This window comes from Bufo bufo, chromosome 4 (genome assembly GCF_905171765.1).
Source record: "Bufo bufo chromosome 4, aBufBuf1.1, whole genome shotgun sequence".
NCBI classification, from domain to species: Eukaryota; Metazoa; Chordata; class Amphibia; order Anura; family Bufonidae; genus Bufo; species Bufo bufo.
The window spans coordinates 24,145,870-24,168,029 of NC_053392.1; the positions used below are offsets into that span (position 1 = coordinate 24,145,870).

Sequence of the window (22,160 nt, forward strand, 5' to 3'; positions counted from 1 at the left end):
TAACTACTAGTGTTGATCGAGCACCTTAGTGCTCGGGGCTCGGGCCGAACACATCGTGATATTCGGGTGCTCAACCGAGCACCTGAGTATAATGGAAGTCAATGGGAGAACCCGAGCATTAAACCAGGTACCCCCTGCTCTGAAGAGGGGAGGGTGTCTGGTTCATAAGAAAATGTCTGAAATTGTTGGTAACACCACCGAAATGGTTCTGTAACAGCATGGGGCGGATGTATGGATGCATCTGGGACTCGCTGGTCGCTGCTGGGAACTATGTTGTCCAAATAGTGCGCCACTTTTACATAATGACAATAATACGCACAAAAACAAGGGAAAAAAAAAAAGATTTTAGAGGAAAAATTGATAGAAAACATTCTTTCCTGAATATAAAGTGCAAGTACAAGAAGAGGCACTCCGATACACCCTTAGTTACACATAAAGGAGGGCATCCTACACACTCTTGGTGACCCTCAAAACATTAAGAGTAAGGGCCTGCTGATCTGACCATCTAAAACCCTAGGGGCGAGGGCCTGCTGCCGCTTTGGTGACTCTAGTAAACCTGGGGCCGATGGCACGTCCATACTGTCATATTGTTTAGATACATATAGATGTCATATACCTTAGATACATATAGATGTCATATACCTTAGATACATATAGCTGTCATATAGCTTAGATACATATAGGTGTCATATAGCTTAGATACATATAGCAGTCATATACCTTAGATACATATTGCAGTCATATAGCTTAGATACATATAGCAGTCATATAGCTTAGATACATATAGGTGTCATATAGCTTAGATACATATAGGTGTCATATAGCTTAGATACATATAGGTGTCATATAGCTTAGATACATATAAGTGTCATAGAGCTTAGATACATATAGCTGTCATAGAGCTTAGATACATATAGGTGTTATATAATTTAGATACATATAGCAGTCATATAGCTTAGATACATATAAGTGTCATATAGCTAAGATACATATATCATTCATATAGCTTAGATACATATAGCAGTCATATAGCTTAGATACATATAGGTGTCATATAGCTTAGATACATATATCATTCATATAGCTTAGATACATATAGCTGTCATATAAATTAGATACATATAGCTGTCATATAGCTTAGATACATATAGCTGTCATATAGCTTAGATACATATAGCAGTCATAAAGCTTAGATACATATAGCTGTTGTATAGCTTAGATACATATAGCAGTCAAATAGCTTAGATACATATAGGTGTCATAGAGCTTAGATACATATAGGTGTCATATAGCTTAGATACATATAAAGGTCATAGAGCTTAGATACATATAGCAGTCATATATGACCCCTATATGTATCTAAGCTCTATGACACCTATATGTATCTAAACTATATGACGGCTATATGTATCTAAGCTATATGACGGCTATATGTATCTAAGCTCTATGACAATTATATGTATCTAAGCTCTGTGACAACTATATGTATCTAAGCTCTATGACACTTATATGTATCTAAGCTCTATGGCACCTAAATGTATCTAAGCTCTATGACACTTATATGTATCTAAGCTCTATGACACTTATATGTATCTAAGCTCTATGACACCTATATGTATCTAAGCTATATCACAGCAATATCTATATTATGGACAATGATTTCCTCTGTGATGTTCCTGGGGGTGGTTTTGAGCTACCAGCTGGGGCTAGTACAGATCGCCAGACGCAGGGCAGCGGGCACACTGGTGGACCGGAGGGAGGGAGCTTTGGAATCCATGGAATCTTTCTTCACGGCTGCCGGCACTGATAAAGATCGCGCATGAGCGATCCCGCACAGGAGCCGCGGCAGCCAGATACAGAGAGACACGGGGCGGGCACCAAAGGCTCTGACGTTTCCTTTACAGAGCCGGGCCCCTACCTCAAGCAGGGAGAAGCCTGTAAACGAGACGTCACCGCCGGAGCCTGGTGATTGACGTCAGGGGTCACGTGACCCGCATCGGGCGTGTGGAAACACAGCAGAATAAATAATGAATGTACCTTAGAAATGTGTTTTTAATAATGTTTTAAGCCACCTTAACATATATTGATTTAACTCGGATAACTCCTTTAATTAAAAAACATATTGAGGAAGATCCAGACCGATACGAGAGTAGATATATAACTAAATAATACAAATATAAAAGACTAATAAATACAGATGCAGCCGAGCTAAACTTGATGGTTAACGCATTAAGTAAATAATAGGAAGAGAAAGGTAACTAACTTTCCCATGGATTTTAATGGCTTTTGTCACGAGAAAACCAAGATAAGACTGTGCCATGTGTTATCAGAGTCAAGTTTAGCTCGGCTACAACTGTACATTGAAACACAAATCAAAATTCTCCTGTACAATGTCTTCTTATGACCCTTATATTGGACTTTGTGTTGAGTTCTGGTCTCAGTAGGATAATGTAACATTTGGGAATGAAGATACAGCCCAGAAGTCCAGCACTGGAACATGAGATGGCAAAAACTTCCACAGCCACCATGTACTTCCCCTTAGTGCTGAGGTAGGCCGGGATGAAGGAGATCCACACACTGCAGAACACCAGCATGCTGAAGGTGATGTACTGAGCCTCATTGAAGGTGTCTGGAAGTCTTCTGGCCAAGAAAGCTACAATAAAGCTCATGATTGCCAGAAATCCAATGTAGCCGATGGACAAGTAGAAAGCAATGGCAGATCCCTCAATACATTGTAAGATTATCTTTCCAACCTCTATTCCAGTGTTATAATCTGGGGATGGTGGAGAATAAAATAACCAGAGGACACAGATCAAAACTTCTCCAGATGAACATATAACAAGTAAGGATGTGGAGAGGTGTCTCTTCATCCACTGCCTCAGTGTCCTGCCTGGTTTAATGGCTTGAAAAGCCAAGACTACAGTGACTGTTTTAGCTAAGACTGAAGAAACTGCAAGGCTAAAAATGATTCCAAAGGTCACTTGTCGGAGGAGACATGATATATCTGAGGGACGTCCAATGAATAAGAGAGGACATAAAAATGAGAAGATGAGTGAGAGGAGAAGTATGAAACTGAGCTTCTGGTTATTGGCTTTCACAATTGGAGAATCTTTATTTTTTATAAATATCCCCAACACAACTATAGTCACAAGGCAAAATGTAAGATTTATAATAATTAGAGATGACCCTAGTGTGTCTCCATAAGACAGGAATTCAATCGGTCTTGGAACGCAGGAATCTCTTCTTCCATTTGACCAGTGATCGTTAGGACACACTAAGCATGTTCCCATATCTGCAATCAAGAAATGATTATATTTTACCATTGTAAATTTGGCGGAAATGTCAATTTATAGTAGTAGTCATGACATCACTGGCCTGCGGGAAACAGCAAGAAGGCCACGGTGCTACATCCAGCGCCACTGCCTTCTCAAACAGCTGATCGGGAGGATTCCCGGGTGTCGGACCCCCACCGATCAGATGCTGATGATCTCTGCAAAGGATACATGACCAGTAATAAAAAGCTACAGAACCCCTTTAATGACCTATATTTTGAATCCTTTGAGGATGTAGCCAGGTTTTTTCATTTTGCCTCTTTGCATTGGGGCTCCATGATTCTTTGAACCTTTTCCCTTATATAGCTTCATGAGGTTTTGTTTTTTAATAGGATTAGATGAACTTTCCCATGGTGCTGAGTTGGATTAAATATCCTTTCATTACATGTATTTTTATTTTTGATCTCAAAAGGAAATTTTTGCACCTTCTCAGGATGAGACCTATGGAAAGCCCTGATGAGACGAGTGGCCATAATGTCCACCACTGGGACGCACATCCTCTCCTCAGGACCATAACCCTCCCAATGAACGAGGTACTGGAGAGAACCGCGGATAATGCAAGAATCCACAATCCTAGAGACCTGAAATTCAAGATTACCATCAACAACAATCGGAGGAGGAGGCAAAGAGGAGGGTACAGTGGGTTGGACATAAGGTTTTAATAGGGACCTTTAAAAAACATTATGGATCTTCCAAGTCTGAGGAAGATCAAGACGGAAGGCAACGGGATTGATGATGGACAAGATCTTGTAAGGCCCAATAAACATAGGACCCAACTTCCAGGAGGGAACCTTCAGTTTGATATTCTTTGTAGACAACCACACCAGATCACCCACATTCAGGTCCGGACCAGGCACACGTCTGTTATCCGCCACACGCTTATATCTCTCACTCATCCTCTTCATATTACCCTGAATCTTTTGCCAAATAAATGACAAAGATGAGGAAAATCTCTCCTCATCAGGTAAACCAGAAGACCCCGCTCCAGAGAATGTCCCAAACTGCGGATGAAACCCATATGCACCAAAAAATTGTGACTTATCAGAGGACTCCTGACAACGGTTATTTAAAGCAAACTCAGCAAGTGAAAAAAAAGAACACCAATCCTCCTGATTCTCCGCCACAAAACAGCGCAGATATGTCTCCAGATTCTGATTGACGCGTTCGGTCTGACCATTCGACTGCGGGTGAAAAGCAGAAGAGAAGGACAACCGAACCCCCAAGCGAGAACAGAAGGCCTTCCAGAATCTGGAAAAAATTGCGTGCCCCTATCAGAAACGATGTCTGAAGGAATGCCATGCAATTTAACAATGTGATCAACAAACGCTTGCGCCAGTGTCTTAGCATTGGGTAACCCAGGAAAGGGAATGAAATGCGCCATTTTGCTAAAACGGTCCACTACTACCAGAATCACAGTCTTCCCCGAAGAATGAGGCAGGTCCGTAACGAAGTCCATGGACAGATGCTTCCAAGGACGGGAATGAATGGGTAACGGGAGGAGAGAACCCGATGGCCGTGAATGAGGGACCTTGGCACGAGCGCAGGTTTCGCAGGCTGCCACAAAACCCTCAACCATCTTACGAAGAGCCGGCCAACAGAATCTCCGAGCAATGAGATCCACTGTGGCTCTGCTCCCCGGGTGCCCAGCAAGGACAGTATCGTGGTGCTCCTTAAAAACCTTGTGTCGTAAAGCGAGAGGCACAAACAACCTCCCAGGGGGACAAAGATCAGGAGCCTCTGCCTGGGCTGCCTGAACCTCTAGCCTCCAAATCAGGATAAAGAGCAGAGACGACCACCCGTTCAGCCAAAATGGGACCCGGGTCTTCAAAGTTCCCCCCTCCCGGAAAACAACGTGACAGGGCATCTGCCTTCACATTTTTAACCCCAGGGCGGAACATAACAACAAAATTAAACCTAGAAAAGAACAAAGACCATCTGGCCTGTCTCGGGTTCAGACGTTTGGACGATTCCAAGTAGGCCAGATTCTTATGGTCTGTAAACACGGTAATAGGGTGTCTGGCTCCCTCTAACCAATGGCGCCATTCCTCAAAAGCTAATTTGATGGCCAACAACTCCCTATCTCCCACATCGTAATTTCTCTCTGCAGAGGAGAGTTTTCTTGAGAAAAAGGCACACGGTTGCCATTTGGCAGGAGAGGGACCCTGAGATAAGACTGCACCCACACCCACTTCAGAAGCGTCCACCTCAACAATAAAAAGTAGAGAGACATCAGGTTGTACCAAAATGGGAGCGGAACAAAACTCTCTTTGATACTAGAAAAGGCTTTAAGCGCATCTACCGACCACAAAGAAAAATCTACCCCCTTTTTAGTCATATCAGTGAGTGGCTTAACAACAGAGGAATAATTCAAAATTAACTTTCTGTAATAATTGGCAAAACCCAAAAACCGCATCAGCGCCTTCTGATTCTCAGGAAACTCCCAATCAAGCACAGTGCGGACCTTCTCAGGGTCCAATGCAAAAACCAGAAGCGGAGAGAAGAAAATCAAGAAATTGAATCTCCGGAGCCGCAAACACACATTTTTCCAGTTTAACGTATAATTTATTATCCCACAGAATCAGCAAGACCTGACGTAGGTGGTCTGGATGAGTCTTGAAATCAGGAGAAAAAATCAAAATGTCATCCAGATACACCAGTACAAATTTCCCCATTAAAAGATGATGAAAAATGCTGTTCACAAAATGTTGGAAGACGGCCGGAGCATTCATCAAACCAAAGGGCATACCTAAATTCTCGAAATGACCCTCAGGGGTATTGAAGGCCGTCTTCCATTCGTCCCCTTCCCTGACCCTGACTAGGTTGTATGCCCCTCCTAAATCCAACTTAGAAAAAACCTTAGCCCCAACATGATAGGCTGTCTGCAAAGCCCGCCAGCCAGGGTTTCTCCCAGAGTCATGTGATCTGTCTTCCCCATCTTCCCCGCTCTATTTCTCTTGCATTTTAACAGTAAAATGGCAGTAAAATGGCAATCACTGTTTTGGCAATTCCTAAAAAGCTAATTGCCTAAACTACGGATTTGTTTGGCAGAAGATTTTTGTGAAATTTATATTGAATCTGAATAACCTTCTATGGAGAATGATAAAAATAAAAATATGGATTTCTATATATGATATTCATATTAAACACCTGGAGTTATGGAAACTAGCAAAATGGCACCTTCCAAAATATGACTGATCTACCCGACATACAGATGTAGCCAATGTTATCTTGACTGGCTTAACGCGTAAATGCAACAAAATGATATTACAGTGATCATGTTACAGTGACCCTCCTGGCATGCCTGGAGCCAGGATAATGTTGGCTACATCTGAACACATGAGCTCTAATTGAATGTTGTCTGATCGATGCTAATGCCCATCTTGTAGATTTGTACTTTCATGTGAAATTGTCCCTACTCACCAGTCTGGTTGGAGAATTCGCCTTCTGCACAGGGGGCACAGTAGTAGCAGCATTTCTGTTTTCCTTCCAGTAGGACTTTCCAGTATCCATGGAGGCAACTCTCACTACAGGTGGAGCGCGGTGTCTGGAAAAGTCATATACACATGTACATATACGTATTTAATGCTTGCCTTTTGAGACATAAAGGTGCTCTCCCTTTTTTAATATATAAACTCCAGATATTGGGACCTGTAGAGGAACCCATACTCATCCAGTCCCTGCTACTCAATTATGGCCCTCTGACATCCAAGCTGTCTGCACTGCACTTCTGGTCCCAGACAATGACTGGTCTCAACAGTGATATGTCCCAAAGTGGCACATCACTTTGTCACCGCCAGTTCTGTGAGAAGGTCTGACAGACGTCCTTCTCTACCTCTTGCATGATGTTCTTTGTTTTGGTTTCACTTTCTCATCTAATTTCCTTCTCCCAGGTGTCACCTATTTAGACTAATCCTCTTTCCTTTATATTCCCTCCCATACTGCCTCACTTTGCGGTTTATACTACTTCCTGGATTGAAGTGTTCATGGCTGGAGGCGTATGCTGCTGCTTGTTCAGATAAGTCCTTTCATGTATTGTGTTTCCTTGCTGGCTTGATTCTAGGTGACCCTTACTCCTTCCGTATTAAGTGCAGGGAGCCGGTGGTCGTGTCCCCTCACTATTATAGGGTTTTCAGGTGTCACACAGTCTTAGGCACGTGGGCATACAATCGTCTAGCTTTGAGACCCTTGTATGTGCTTAGCAGTCAGGGTGTGCTCTTAGGGTTTTATAGGGGTCACCTATATGCTCCTTAGTTTGGGATCAAGCCAGTTGGACGTTTATTCATAACTTCCATCTATCTGCAACATCATCCGTGACACACTGCTGGGTGATGTAATGCTTGGAGATATGTCACCTTTGAGGCCAATCAGTGGAAACAGAGGATAAAGTGACCCTGTCCATGCTGGAAGTTTACATATAGAGACCAGAAGTCCAATGAAGAGCCCTGGAGTGAGGGAGTCAGAACCGAGCAATGGGGACTAGATAAGTATAGATTTCTAAGCAGGTCCCAATTTCTGTGAGTTACATAAGTACACAACTGACAATACTAGCTAATTCCTCAAGCCGATGTTAAAAGCTGAGAACTATGCCAATATCTTCGAGTCAGGGTCACGGTGTCTCAGCAAGCATGTGGTCCTACCAGCCTGACTCTCACATGCCTCCATGGTGGTATCACCAATGCACTGTGCTGTGAGTTGGTTTTTAGCAATGTTCAGACCTTGTTCACACACCACAGGTAGTTTAGTGGTAGGACCCCATGCGTGCTGAGACACAGTGATGTGGTACATGAGGTGCTCCGATATGTTCCTGACTAGAAGATATTGGCAAAGTTCTCAGCTTAACATCGGCTTGAGCAATTAGCTAGCATTGTCAGTTGCGTTTCATTTTGGTTCATTTTTTGCAGTGGTTTTTGTATTTATATATATTTTTTCATTTGCACAATGTATCATTTTGTGTAAGATAAGTAAATGTCCCCCAGAGGTCTTGTATGACCTTATGGGGGAAGAAAAGTGTAAAGTAAAAAAAATAAAAATAAAGTGTAAAAAAAAAAAAAAGGTTTCACATGTAAAAAAAAATAGATTGACCATCCACAGCAGTAACAACTGAATATAAATTGTAGGCCTACTATTTAGGCGCTGGATGACAGGTATCCCTTTTACGGACAGAATTAGACTTGGAAATGCACGGTAGCGTGTGAAGTTTTTGAGGAAGACCCTATCCGCACCTTCAATCTAATATACCCTTTTATGGATAGATTTAACCTTGGCTTGATAGAGCAGAAACCACTAATTTAGGGAATTGCTAAGTTGGGAATTGTATTCAACCCAGAACAAAAACTGTGCTTCGGCAGACAGCAGACAGTATTACAATTGGCTAGCCACAGCTGAAAACACCAGATTTAGGGTACTGCTATTTTGGCAATTGTATTTTACCCCTCAATAAAATAGCAAGCACAGCCAAGCCCCTGATGTAGGATATAGCAAAAAACAAACAAACACACTATTGATGGTTAAAAATGGACTTGGTGGCAGCTTGTGCTGGCGCACCACAAGACACAAAATGGCCGCCGATCACCCCAGAAAAAAGTGACTGAAAAACGCTCTGGGCAGCCTTAAAACAATGAGCAATTGAATAGCAGAGGTTGTATGATACACAGCTGTATATCGATCACTTCAGTAAATAAATCCCTGCCTAATCTCGCCCTAACAGCAGCAGCTGCATCCTCTCGCTACACTGATCAGAGCAGAGTGACGTGCGGCGCTACGTGACCCAAGCTTATATAGAGGCTGGGTCACATGCTGCACTGGCCAATCACAGCCATGCCAATAGTAGGCATGGCTGTGATGGCCTCTTAGGGCAAGTAGTATGACTCTTGTTGATTGGCTGCTTTGCAGCCTTTCAAAAAGCGCCAAGAAAGCGCCGAACACTGAACCCGGACTTTTATGAAAATGTTCGGGTTCGGGTCCGTGTCACGGAAAGTTCAGGTCCCCATTAACTTCAATGGGCTTCGGGTTCGGGGCGAAGTTCGGGTCGAGTTTGAATCCCAAACCCGAACATTTTCGGGAAGTTCGGCCGAACTTCTCGAACCCGAACATCCAGGTGTTCGCTCAACTCTAGTCACGATATTATACCAGTAAAGGGGTGGTGAAGAAAGTAAAGTAACACCTCAAGACACAGGTGTTAGAGTTTAACATTAGGTATTAAGAGTTAATGTGCTATGCACTGTGTAATCCCAAAAATGGTTTTCCATAATCAGAAAAAAGTTACTATCTGGCATGGAGACCGTTTTTCAGATCAGTCTGGCTCAAGCTGAGGGTGAAGCTACAGTTTGTGAGCCTAACAGAATCTGGCACCAAGGAAAGGGAAAAAAACATTATTATGGCTGCCAGAGCAAAGCAGGTGTGCTAGGAGAACCCCTGAGGGATAGAGGACAGCCATCTGTAGACTGTTTAGGATCACAAGGTACTGTGTGTGATAGCAAAGGAAACACTTGTTTATGGCTATGGACTTTGTTGCTTGTGGGGAGGGTATATTGCCTCGGGCAGACATCACACTTATATAATGGATTGGACATCCAATTGAAGATGTACAGCTCTGAACCCCACTGTGGGAACTACAAATCTTAATGCTTGTGGTCAATTGTCACCAGTCACATGATCTACCTACATGACTGCTGCCCTGGAAGCATCTCCTCTTCTGTGCTTGCCCTGAAAGCATTCAGTATATAAACAGGTCCAGCAGATTCCACTGCATCTATCTGTGCATGAGTTAAATAACGTTCGGCACAAGAGCAGAAGAGAATACATTAATGGCAGGAGCCACACGGGTAAATCTTGTGACCATCACCATTTCGATCTCCAGGAACACAGTGGCCACCAGTGGCTGCAGTTTACAGATCCATCCATGGAAAGAGAGGGACGTTGAAACAGAAAGCTGAGATAAGACATGCTTGGGGTTTCCTAGGACAGTGTCCACTACATTACAGCTTTATTGAAGTTATTTTAGAAAATGGCCAACCGCTTTAACTTAGATCAGCAGTAGTTTTATTAGTACATGTTGTATCATGGCCATGTGTAGCCAGCCTTCATTTACATAGTCACTCATTGAATAAATAAATGTGTCAAATCAAGACCTTTGTATGAACCACCATTCTGTTCCTCCTGGCTGATCTTTATGTGTAGGGCTGAAGTGATGACCTCACCTCAATTACATATGACTTCTGTAGCCAATCACTAGCTTATGGGTACACTGTTGAAGGCCAGTGATTGGTTGCAGCAGTCAGGTGTTGTAGACATGACATCAGAGCTGCTAAATCGCCACAGGGAAGACCGGGATGGAACAGCTGGAGTGGTGAACAATTTAACATGGACTTGATACTTGTTTTCCTATTTTCCACCATCCTCTGCCTGTGCCTTTGCTAAATTCAGACAACATTATTTAGACAATACATGGTCAATTAAGATCCTGGTTGAATATGCAAATGACACCCAAAAGTACACATAATATATCTAGAAGACCTGCGATCCCACAGTCGTGTGATTATTAGAGTTGGTCGAATCATGTTTAAAATCCATGAACCGAAGTCGTTTTGTTCCCTAATTTAGTTTTAATGTTGTACGGAGATCTGTATCTGTACACTATAAAATGTATGGGCTTCTTGGAGGCAAACTTTGTTAAGTTGAAGAGACCTCGGTAAAGAACTTTGGCTTTTTTAAGCAGCAATCTGAAGCCGGCTCCAGTACTGACTAGTACCTCGGTACCGAAGCCGGCTCCAGTACAGACTAGTACCTCGGTACAGACGCCGGCTCCAGTACAGACTAGTACCTCGGGACCGAAGCCGGCTTCAGTACAGACTAGTACCTCGGTACCGAAGCCGGCTCCAGTACAGACTAGTACCCTGGTACCGAAGCCGGCTCCAGTACAGACTAGTACCTCGTGAGCACATCCCAATGTGCAGGGGTACGTTGCTATGGCTGAGAACAACACTGTAAAACAAAACATGCAATGCAACAGCTCTCTGCAAACCAAATAAAGTACAAAAAAGCATATTAATTGCTAGTGCTATACTTATAAATTAGAGATGCAGGCCCAGCATTAAAGCGGGCCCAGCATGCATGTGGAACCTACACTCCCTAAATTGTATGGTAGCCGTCATGGCACATAACAGGTAGAATTTAGTGTTAGGAACCCGTCTTACAGAGATCGCCTTGACGTGCGGCAGACGGGCTCAAATAATTTTGTACAAAATTATTTGCCAAGCATCTCTAATTTATAAGTATAGCACTAGCAATTATTATGCATTTTTGTACTTTATTTGGTTTGCAGAGAGCCGTTGCATTGCATGTTTTGTTTTACAGACTAGTACCTCGCTACCGAAGCCGGCTCCAGTACAGACTAGTACCTTGGTACCGAAGCCGGCTCCAGTACAGACTAGTACCTCGGTACCGAAGCCGGCTCCAGTACAGACTAGTACCTCGGGACCAAAGCCGGCTCCAGTGCAGACTAGTACCTCGGTACCGACGCCGGCTCCAGTACAGACTAGTGCCTCAGTACCGAAGCTGGCTCCAGTACAGACTAGTACCTCGGTACCGAAGCCGGCTCCAGTACAGACTAGTACCTCAGGACCGAATCCGGCTCCAGTACAGACTAGTACCTCGGTACCGACGCCGGCTCCAGTACAGACTAGTACCTCGGTACCGAAGCTGGCTCCAGTACAGACTAGTACCTCGGTACCGAATCCAGCTCCAGTACAGACTAGTACCTCAGGACCGAATGCAGCTCCAGTACAGACTAGTACCTCGGTACCGAAGCCGGCTCCAGTACAGACTAGTACCTCAGGAACGAATCCAGCTCCAGTACAGACTAGTACCTCGGTACCGACGCCGGCTCCAGTACAGACTAGTACCTCGGTACCGAAGCCGGCTCCAGTACAGACTAGTACCTCGGTACCGAAGCCGGCTCCAGTACAGACTGGTACCTCTGGCTCGTTTTCGGAACATCTCTCAGCCTGGGTTGATTCTCTGCTCCAGCCTCTGGTGCAGGATATACCCGGTTTCCTGCAGGACACAAGGAGTGTTTTACAGGCCTTTCATAGCCTGAAGTGGGAGTCACGTTTTGCATGGATTTCTGCAGACGTGACTTCCCTCTACACCGTTATTCCACATGATTTGCCCATCAAGGCATTAAGTTGGTTTCTTGCTGTGTATTCAGATTTTTCTATTCCCTTTCAGGGCTACGTGTGCGATGTGTTTTTTTTCTTCTCTTAAAACACAATTTTTTTATGTTTAATGATAGGTTTTTCCTGCAATTATCGGGAGTTTCTATGGGAGCTAAATTCTCCCCTTCCCTGGCCAATGTGTATATGGCCTGGTGGGAGAAGGCATTTTTGTTCTCTCCGACCAATCCCTGGGCATCCTCTCTGGAGTGGTATGGCCGTTACATCGACGACCTGCTATTCATATGGTCGGGCGATTTGGCGGCCATACCACTCTTTGGGGAGTTTTTGAATTTGAAATTCACTTCACATTTCCATACCACTTGTATTTCCTTCCTGGATTTGTCTCTTGAGGGTGATGCGCGCACCAATTTAATTTATACCCGCACCTTTCGCAAGGAAACCGCGGGCAACACAATTCTCCATGCGGCATCTTGCCATCCTCCTCATGTTGCTAAAAATATTCCTAAGGGTGAGTTTATTCGCATTAGACGTAACTGCACTTAGGACGCAACATGCCGCAAGGAGATGCGCTCTGCGGCCGCTCGCCTCTCCATCAGACAATATTCCCAGCATGGTCTGGAACACGCCCAGAAGCAGGCCCTGTCCATACCTAGACAGACATTATTATTTACTCACCACAATCGCACACGTCGCCCTGAAAACACAAATCAGTCACGGCATTCTCGTCTGCCTGTTTTTGTCACTGCCTATAGTACACAATACTCGCAGATTTGTAACATAGTAAGAAATCACTTACCCATATTGTCAACAGATGATCAATGGAGTAGTGTCCTGAAAGGTGGCATCTTGTGCTCAGCCCGTAGAGCGCCCACGCTGGGTAATAGACTCTGCCCCTCTTTATTCACTGAGGGGGCACGAGCCTCTCCAGTTTGGTGGCGGTTTCTCGGCAGTTATAAATGTGGACATAAAATTTGCACATGTTGCTCCTACATGCGACCTGGCAAGGAAGTCTTTTCCTATGCCATGAATCAATGTTTTTCCATCAAACAATACATTAACTGTAATACCACTCATGTGGTGTATTGTATTTCATGTACCCTCTGTTCCCTCCAGTACATTGGCTGCACCACTAATGGCCCCAAGGTTAGACTACGCAGGCACATCTCTGACATCCCTCATTCACATGCCAGAAATGTGTCTGCAGTCAGCCTGCATTTTTCAGTGGTGCATGGCGGTGACACAGAGGGTTTAACTGTGCAAGGCTTGGAAAGGGTTACTCCACCATCAAGGGGTGGTAATCATAAAAAGAAGTTTTTGAACCGTGAGTCGTTCTGGATCTTTAAAATGGGGTCCACCATACCAAATGGACTTAATCGGAAACACGATTTGATGCTACATTATTGATTTTTTGATCCATAAGCCATGTGTGTTCTTTTGTTTTCATTCACCATGCCTTTCAGCATGTGTTGTCAATTTAATTTTAGGAGGAGCTTGTAGTTAGTGTGTCCACCTGTTTCTAGGTGGAGGCGCTATATATTCAACCTCCTCCTCAGTATGTGTATGTCATGAGGAAGGATCGCTATTGTCCCTGATCCGAAACATGTAGACTGGAGTGTAACTGGCTTTTAATCTGCACTGAAAAATAAAGGTAACATTTTAATCGAGGTGGACTTCTTTTTCTCCTTTACTTAAGTTACGCTGTGGTTCCCAGCATGGTCCGTGCTCGGTGCAACAGGGTTTGAGCACGCCTGCCTTTTTCTTTTTGCCAGACTAGTACCTCTGTACCGAAGCCGGCTCCAGTACAGACTAGTACCCCGGTACCGACGCCGGCTCCAGTACAGACTAGTACCCCGGTCCCGACGCCGGCTCCAATACAGACTAGTACCTCGGTACCGAAGCCGGCTTTAGTACAGACTAGTACCTCGGTACCGAAGCCGGCTCCAGTACAGACTAGTACCTCGGTACCAAAGCCGGCTCCAGTACAGACTAGTATCTCGGTACCGAAGCCGGCTCCAGTACAGACTAGTACCTCGGGACCGAAGCCGGCTCCAGTACAGACTAGTACCTCGGGACCAAAGCTGGCTTCAGTACAGACTAGTACCTCGGGACCGACGCAGGCTCCAGTACAGACTAGTACCTCGGTACCGACGCCGGCTCCAGTACAGACTGGTACCTCAGGACCGAAACCGGCTCCAGTACAGACTAGTACCTCGGGACCGAAGCTGGCTTCAGTACAGACTAGTACCTCGGGACCGACGCCGGCTCCAGTACAGACTAGTACCTCGGTACCGACGCCGGCTCCAGTACAGACTAGTACCCCGGTACCGACGCCGGCTCCAGTACAGACTAGTACCCCGGTACCGACGCCGGCTCCAATACAGACTAGTACCTCGGTACCGACGCCGGCTCCAGTACAGACTAGTACCTCGGTACCGACGCCGGCTCCAATACAGACTAGTACCTCGGTACCGAAGCCGGCTTTAGTACAGACTAGTACCTCGGGACCGAAGCCGGCTTCAGTACAGACTAGTACCTCGGTACCGAAGCCGGCTCCAGTACAGACTAGTACCTCAGGACCGAATCCAGCTCCAGTACAGACTAGTACCTCGGTATCGATGCCGGCTCCAGTACAGACTAGTACCTCGGTACCGAAGCTGGCTCCAGTACAGACTAGTACCTCGGTACCGACGCCGGCTCCAATACAGACTAGTACCTCGGTACCGAAGCCGGCTTTAGTACAGACTAGTACCTCGGGACCGAAGCCGGCTTCAGTACAGACTAGTACCTCGGTACCGAAGCCTGCTCCAGTACAGACTAGTTCCTCGGTACCGAAGCCGGCTCCAGTACAGACTAGTACCTCAGGACCGAATCCAGCTCCAGTACAGACTAGTACCTCGGTATCGATGCCGGCTCCAGTACAGACTAGTACCTCGGTACCGAAGCTGGCTCCAGTACAGACTAGTACCTCGGTACCAACGCCGGCTCCTGTACAGACTAGTACCTCAGGACCGAAGTCTACAACTTTAAAAACTTTTAATGTTTTTAAAGTTGTAGAATCGAAGGCCGAAGTTCTTCACCGAAGTCTCATCCAACAAAGTTTGACTCAGATAAGCCCATACAGCATGAAAACGAAGTTGGAGAACGAATTGACTTCGGATCTGAAGCGTGATTCACTCAACCCTAGTGATTATAATAAAACGTAACTTTTAGTACATCTTAGTAAAAACTATGGGGTAGATTTATTAAACTGCTGTAAAGTAGAACTGGCTTAGTTACACATACCAACCAATCAGATTTCACCTTTCATTTTTCACAGCTCCTTTGGAAAATTAAAGGTGAAATCTGATTGGTTGCTATGGGCAACTAAGCCAGTTCAACTTTACAGCAGTTTGATAAATCCCCCCCCCCCTATATTTTGACCACACGGTAGGCCGTACCAGTTGCTTACATAATGCTGCATCCAAATAGTGATTATTAACCCAGTGGTGCTCAATAAATAAAAATGGAGCAGTCTTACCACTTCTGTAGATACAAGACAGTGTGTGGGAGTGCAATAGTGAATAGGAAGGGGTCACAGTGCGGGTCTCTTTTCTGTAGGTAACAGCAGGATGAGGCTATCCCTCCTCTCACCCTGCTCGGCCTAGCCTGAACTATTTCGTCCAGCTAAGCAGAGCACCTTGCCCAACAGGGGCCACCCCTCTGGACATTTCCTCACTATTCTGGGAGCCCTATGTCCAGCCCTGACCCAGGTGGTACCAGTCCTGCTGACAAGGGATTAGTCAGGTTCCCAGGATTAGAATAATCAAAGTCCCCATGTGTTTCAGGGGACTTCCGACCAGGTCTGCTGCTGGTTTCTGTATGTAGCAGCAAAACTAATTGAAGTTGGGTGTGGCAAACATGGATGCATTGCCACGCCATCTAAGTTAAATCTCCTCCCCAGTGATGATGTGTCCTATTCCCCACATCACCATACTGATAGGGTAAACTAGTAGCAAGTGGTGGTGGTCCCCCATAATGACGTGTTGGGCGTCATGTCAACCCACGGACAAGAAACCACTTAGCAAACAAACACGCAAACAATGATGCGATCAGTAATAGTATGGGGCGTGCTCAAGGCCATGTGGAGAGAGTGGTTAGTGCCTCCAGCATGCTAGCATATTCTGTCCCCAGCCAATGATGAACCATTGAAAGGAGGGAAGGGTCGGGGACTCCCATCTTAGTTCCTCATCCATTTTAAAATGTCTCCAATTCTCCTATTATGTCACTGCAGCCGTCAGCAGTCTAACCTGTAGAAGCAGAAGATAGGGGGAGGGGGAGCAGTGTGTGAGCTCAGGCAGGGGAGGGGCGGTCAGCAGTCCTTACCCTGTTGGCTCAGTTTTAGATGTCAAGGTAACTTCATCCTTTGGCAGCTTACAACTAAGCAGAATTGGGAATTTAGTGCAAATTAAATTGCCTATAAAGCAAAAAATAAAAAGTACAAAAATTGGATTTAATAAAAGTTTAATTTTATTCTAATGACCTAACTGAGGGTTTGCAGGCCCTGTAGATATATTACATTTGAAAAAAAAACTCCTTTAAACTTTATTTTTCCACCGTATTTATAAGGCTCTCTTCGATTTGAGCTTTAAGTCAGCCTGACGTATACATGGAGTTGAGACCAGAAGAGGTCCACATCAATATACCTATAATGGGTATGTATTTTTAAAGGGGTTATCAAGACTAAACATTTTTAACAGACCTTTTCAGTTTGGCTGGACCAGCGGTGGGGTTCATACTTACCTGATCCCTGCTACTGGATCCCGGCAGCATCACTCCATTGCCACCTCAGCAGGTCCTTGGTCTCTGGGAATCAATACTCTATTGACAGGTGTCATGTGACCACTGCAGCCAATCACTGGTACATCACTGTGATGCCCATCAACAGGATCTTCATTCCGAGAGACCTGGTACCTGCCGAGGCAGCCATGGAGAGCTGCAGCTGGGATCTAGAGGTGGGGTCCAGGTAAGTATGAACCCCACTATGGTCCAGCCACACAGAAGAGGTCTGTTAAAACGTTTTAGTCTTGGATAAACAGATGACAGTTGTTAATGTGTAATAAAGAATCAGACACTAAATTCACCTGGAGAAGTTGTGATTTCCAAATAATTGAGCTCTCATTTCTAAGAAACTGATGATGACCTTTGTCTTCATGGAGATGTCCCACTGTTTGTTTCCCCACGGTTTGGTTAGCAAATACCTGATAATTTACCAGATCAAATCTTGTTGGAAAGTTTCCTTTCTCATCAAGGTGAATGGAATCTCCACCAGAAGTTATAAACTGAACTCTTCTTATATATTGGTTCAGCTAAAGGCAATAGACATGAGTCTGACATATTGATTTGTGCATTTTGTTACAGTAATCATATTCCTAGGAGTCTCTAAATCTTTCCAAACCTTAGATTTCACAATAAATGTTAAACATTGATAATGTCTCCTAATGAGCAGTATAGCTCTCTCCAGGTATGGTACTGTGTCTCTTCTCTACTAATCCCCTCAATCTGATAGACTTGGTTGGATCGGCTTCATGGTGGTTAGTCTCTTACTTCCTGCTGTAATTTCCTCTGTCACATCCACTGACACAGCGATGGCTACCAACATCTCTCACCAGCTCTCAGTGGCTGCATTTGGCTATTGCTACACAGGTCCAGTCAGGCGCCATATATTTTAAAGATTTCCCTCCAGCCACTTCTTGCCTCAAGGTCCAACTTTCTTACTGCTTCCTCAAGAGTCTACTCTGGTACTATATGCAGTTATTCCATACTCTCTCTTTTTGGTTCCATACTCTGCATTATAACACCTCTCCTGCTCCTTCCCTCAGTGGTTCGGCAAACTGCTCTTCAGCACTTAGCAGTACAACACTGAGCTCTGCATGGGACTGCTGTGATGGTTGGCATCACCCACAGTAATGCTGTCAGGGTAGGGTGGTGCCCTCATTAACAAGTGGATCATAAAACTGTTAACATAAGGGCCAAAAACTAATGAGTGGCAAAATGGGGCACATATGTGGGGCATGATGGGCTCCGATGTGTTCCTGACAGGAATATATTGGCAAAAGTCTCAGCTTTTAATATCTGCTTGTAGGACTAGCTAGTATAGTCCGTGGCATATCGGTTTGGTGCATTTTTTTTCTGTGATTTATATAATTATATTTTCATCCGCACAATGCTCCGTTTTGTGTAGGATGCCTTTGTGGTGCATGTGGACTGCGCCGGCATCCTCCATTGTACGCATTTTTTGCTGGGGATGGTCGTTTGCTGCGGTCCACATGCGGTGGGACTGCTCCCCCAATGAGAAACACGCTGCAGTGTTTGGGGTTTGAGCAGTTCCCCCATATTTGCCACGATATTTCTGTGATTTTGTCACATATGTGGGGCCACCATGTTGGGCAACCATGCAATCTCACCATTTTCTGCTCCTCTCATTGACTAAATAAATGTTATTAAATAAGGTCTCCTTGCTTTAGTGATAGTGAGGGTTACAACAGACAGTCACACAGAATTATGTGTATTACTAGAATTACTGGAGTTTGGAATATGACAGAAAATGTAGGAAAAGTCTGAAAAATCTTACCTTCCATTTGACATTTTGGGTGGTAAATATTTGGAGATGTTCTTGTCTTTTATGTGAGTAGATCAGATGATGTAAGGCATAAGCCACAATATACACTGCAGAGTACACACTGAATGTGTAACGGAAATTGTCTACATCATACAGGGAGCGATCCACATTACCTAGAACATCTCTTTCATTATATGGTCTATCAGATGAATACTGTCCAGAGCTGCAAGAAAGATAATCATACCATACATCAAACATCAGCTCAACCTCTGGATATTTTAGAGGACCGGCTGTGAGTAAATATTCTTGTAAACCTGGAATTCTTCCTTTGTGAAGAGTGAACTGCAAAGATCCATGAAATGTAGGAAGAGAGATTAATCTTTCAGGTAAAATAACTGAGAGCATGATTACAACTCTTCTAGGATTTAAGTCATCTGACAACATAAAATGCAATGTCTCTAAGCCATATGAGCTACCAACAACTATAATCACATTGCAGTGAATCTTCTGTATTTTATATAACACCTTCCTGTAGGCCATAGATGTCATGAAATCACTGACAGATTCTCTATAAGCTATGCAGACCCCGCTCCGTGTTATTACATTGTAGAGCTCCATGCTGGCTCGTTGGCTGCTATCATCATCTACTGTCACCATCCCCACCCAGCTCCAGCCAAAGTTCTCCAGTAGGAGGACAATGGCATCATACTGAGTGGACCCATCAGGGACTGTGCGATAGAAATAAGGAAACAGGAGCTTGTTACTGAAGATGGGATCCATCGCTCCATAGCTGATCTGTAGGGAGAAAACAGGACACGAAAACATCAAAGAAATGTGAGAATTGTGTGTTATCAAACTAAGAATGACATGTGTATCCAATGGAAGCAATCCTCGGGTCAGACCCTAAAGTTATCTATACACATTAATGTCTGCCTGGGTTTGGTTTACCTCTAGTAGCAAGACTGGAGGTAAAGTTAGGTTACAGGAGACCCAATTACAACTTAGAAAGCAGATTAAGGATGATTTAACCGATTCTGATCTTATCAGATTCATTACGAATTTCACAAACATCCTGCTCTCAAACTAATCTGAAGTTTTGTCGATTTACTTCAAACACATAGCGGCAAAACCAAGGCTACCAAGGCCATTTTACTGTGGAAATTGGTGGGGAAAACAGAAGATGAAGATGAAAGATCACATGACCCTGGGAGGGCGGGGGAGGAGGGTGCTAGCCCTGATTGGCTGAGATGTTGATGGACAGCCTGTCAGCCAGTCAGAGGGCAGGATTCTGACGCTAGTCAATTACAGTAGGTGCGGTAGGTGATGTACAGGGATACCATAGGGACATAAATAGGTAGATTCAGGGTTTTATCGGGGAAAGCATAGGAAGAGACGGGTCATTCAGAGAGGTCTGTTTCATATAGCTGCTGCCAGTGATAAGTTCATGCTGCACTGCAAAATCTGCAAGCAAGAAAATCCCACAACAACCTAATTTTTTTCTGTAAATGGACAGCCAGCCTTTAAAAACAATTCAAGTTTCTACAGTTGATAAGGGTTTTATAGGCTTATTGCCAGCACCTCCGACATCAGGAGCAAACATTCTGCTTAAAACACTGAGCATTTTCCACTTTTTATTCTCAAAACCTGTTATAATTTAGCTACTGTACCATATACAAAAAAGCCATGGAACTCCAATTATACAAAAATATATAGCAATCTTTATTTAATAATAAATAAATAAATATTGATACAGAGAACATTGCAAGGGGCGTTATCCCCAATATAGTGATCCACGTCTACAATATATACGATGGAAAATAAATGGCACTACGGAGCGTATCATTACCAAGATGATGAGATAAAACATCTCCAACAATCACCAATAGATCATACAACAACATCAATATGTTCAGTTATTTAATAACAAAATTGCCCCATAGGCCCCCAGGTATGTTGAATAAACACAGTATTGCATTGGCCGTGTCGCTGAACAGGTCACTATATTAAATGCAGATGTCAAAAGTATCACAAATAATAACAACCATGCAACCTGCACTAGCATCAAATTATTACTCTGTACAGCAGCGCTGCAAATGTATTATATTATATCTAGATACCAGGCATTATTAGTGAATAATTTATATTACTGTTTTAGTTAACGTATTATAATGCATCAAGACACAGTGCATTATTACATAATAGGTTATGCTGCAATAAAAGTCTTTTTTTTTTACCAGTTTCAGATTTGCAATATCTCTTGTGGTTCAAAAGTTATCAACACAGAAAGTTCCAAACTTTTGAGCCTTCAGCTCTGTGTTCAGCACCAGGGACAACACCTTGAACAGGACAAATAGCTGTGCATCACAGGGAAGGTTCCCGAGAGGTTCAACACAGATCCCCCATAACAGTGTGACATCTACAGATCCCCCATAACAGTGTCATCCACAGGTCCCCCATAACAGTGTCCTCCACAGATCCCCCATAACAGTGTGTCATCCACAGGTCCTCCATAACAGTGTCCTCCATAGATCCCCCATAACAGTGTCATCCACAGATCCCCCATAACAGTGTCCTCCATAGATCCCCCATAACAGTGTCCTCCACAGATCCCCCATAACACAGTGTCATCCACAGATCCACCATAAAAATGTGTCATCCACAGATCCCCCGTAACAGTGTGACATCCACAGGTCCCCCATAACAGTGTGACATCCACAGGTCCCCCATAAAAGTGTGACATCTACAGGTCCCCCATAACAGTGTGTCATCCACAGGTCCCCCATAACAGTGTCCTCCACAGGTCCCCCATAACAGTGTGACATCTACAGATCCCCCATAACAGTGTGACATTCACAGGTCCCCCATAACAGTGTCCTCCACAGGTCCCCCATAACAGTGTCCTCCACAGGTCCCCCATAACAGTGTGATACCCACAGGTCCCCCATAACAGTGTGTCATCCACACATCCCCCATAACAGTGTGCATGCGCAGCATTATCTGTATTCACTGCTATAGAATTTCTAAAAAGAGCAGAGCCCGTGATCAGCTGTTATC

The 22,160-nt window shown here is 44.3% G+C and overlaps 1 protein-coding gene across 1 annotated transcript in view; it reads right to left on the reverse strand.

The window, feature by feature from the left end:
• Nucleotides 1-2,372: 2,372 nt before the first annotated feature.
• LOC120998910 (vomeronasal type-2 receptor 26-like) overlaps nucleotides 2,373-22,160 on the reverse strand; it is a 44,649-nt gene continuing 24,861 nt past the window's right edge. Inside the window, exons 2-5 of the mRNA XM_040429788.1 lie at nucleotides 19,710-19,901; nucleotides 17,634-17,853; nucleotides 6,753-6,875; nucleotides 2,373-3,292 (exon numbers count right to left, since the gene is read on the reverse strand). Of these exons, the coding sequence (XP_040285722.1) occupies nucleotides 2,373-3,292; nucleotides 6,753-6,875; nucleotides 17,634-17,853; nucleotides 19,710-19,901 (1,455 nt within the window). The remainder of the gene's footprint in view (nucleotides 3,293-6,752; nucleotides 6,876-17,633; nucleotides 17,854-19,709; nucleotides 19,902-22,160) is intronic.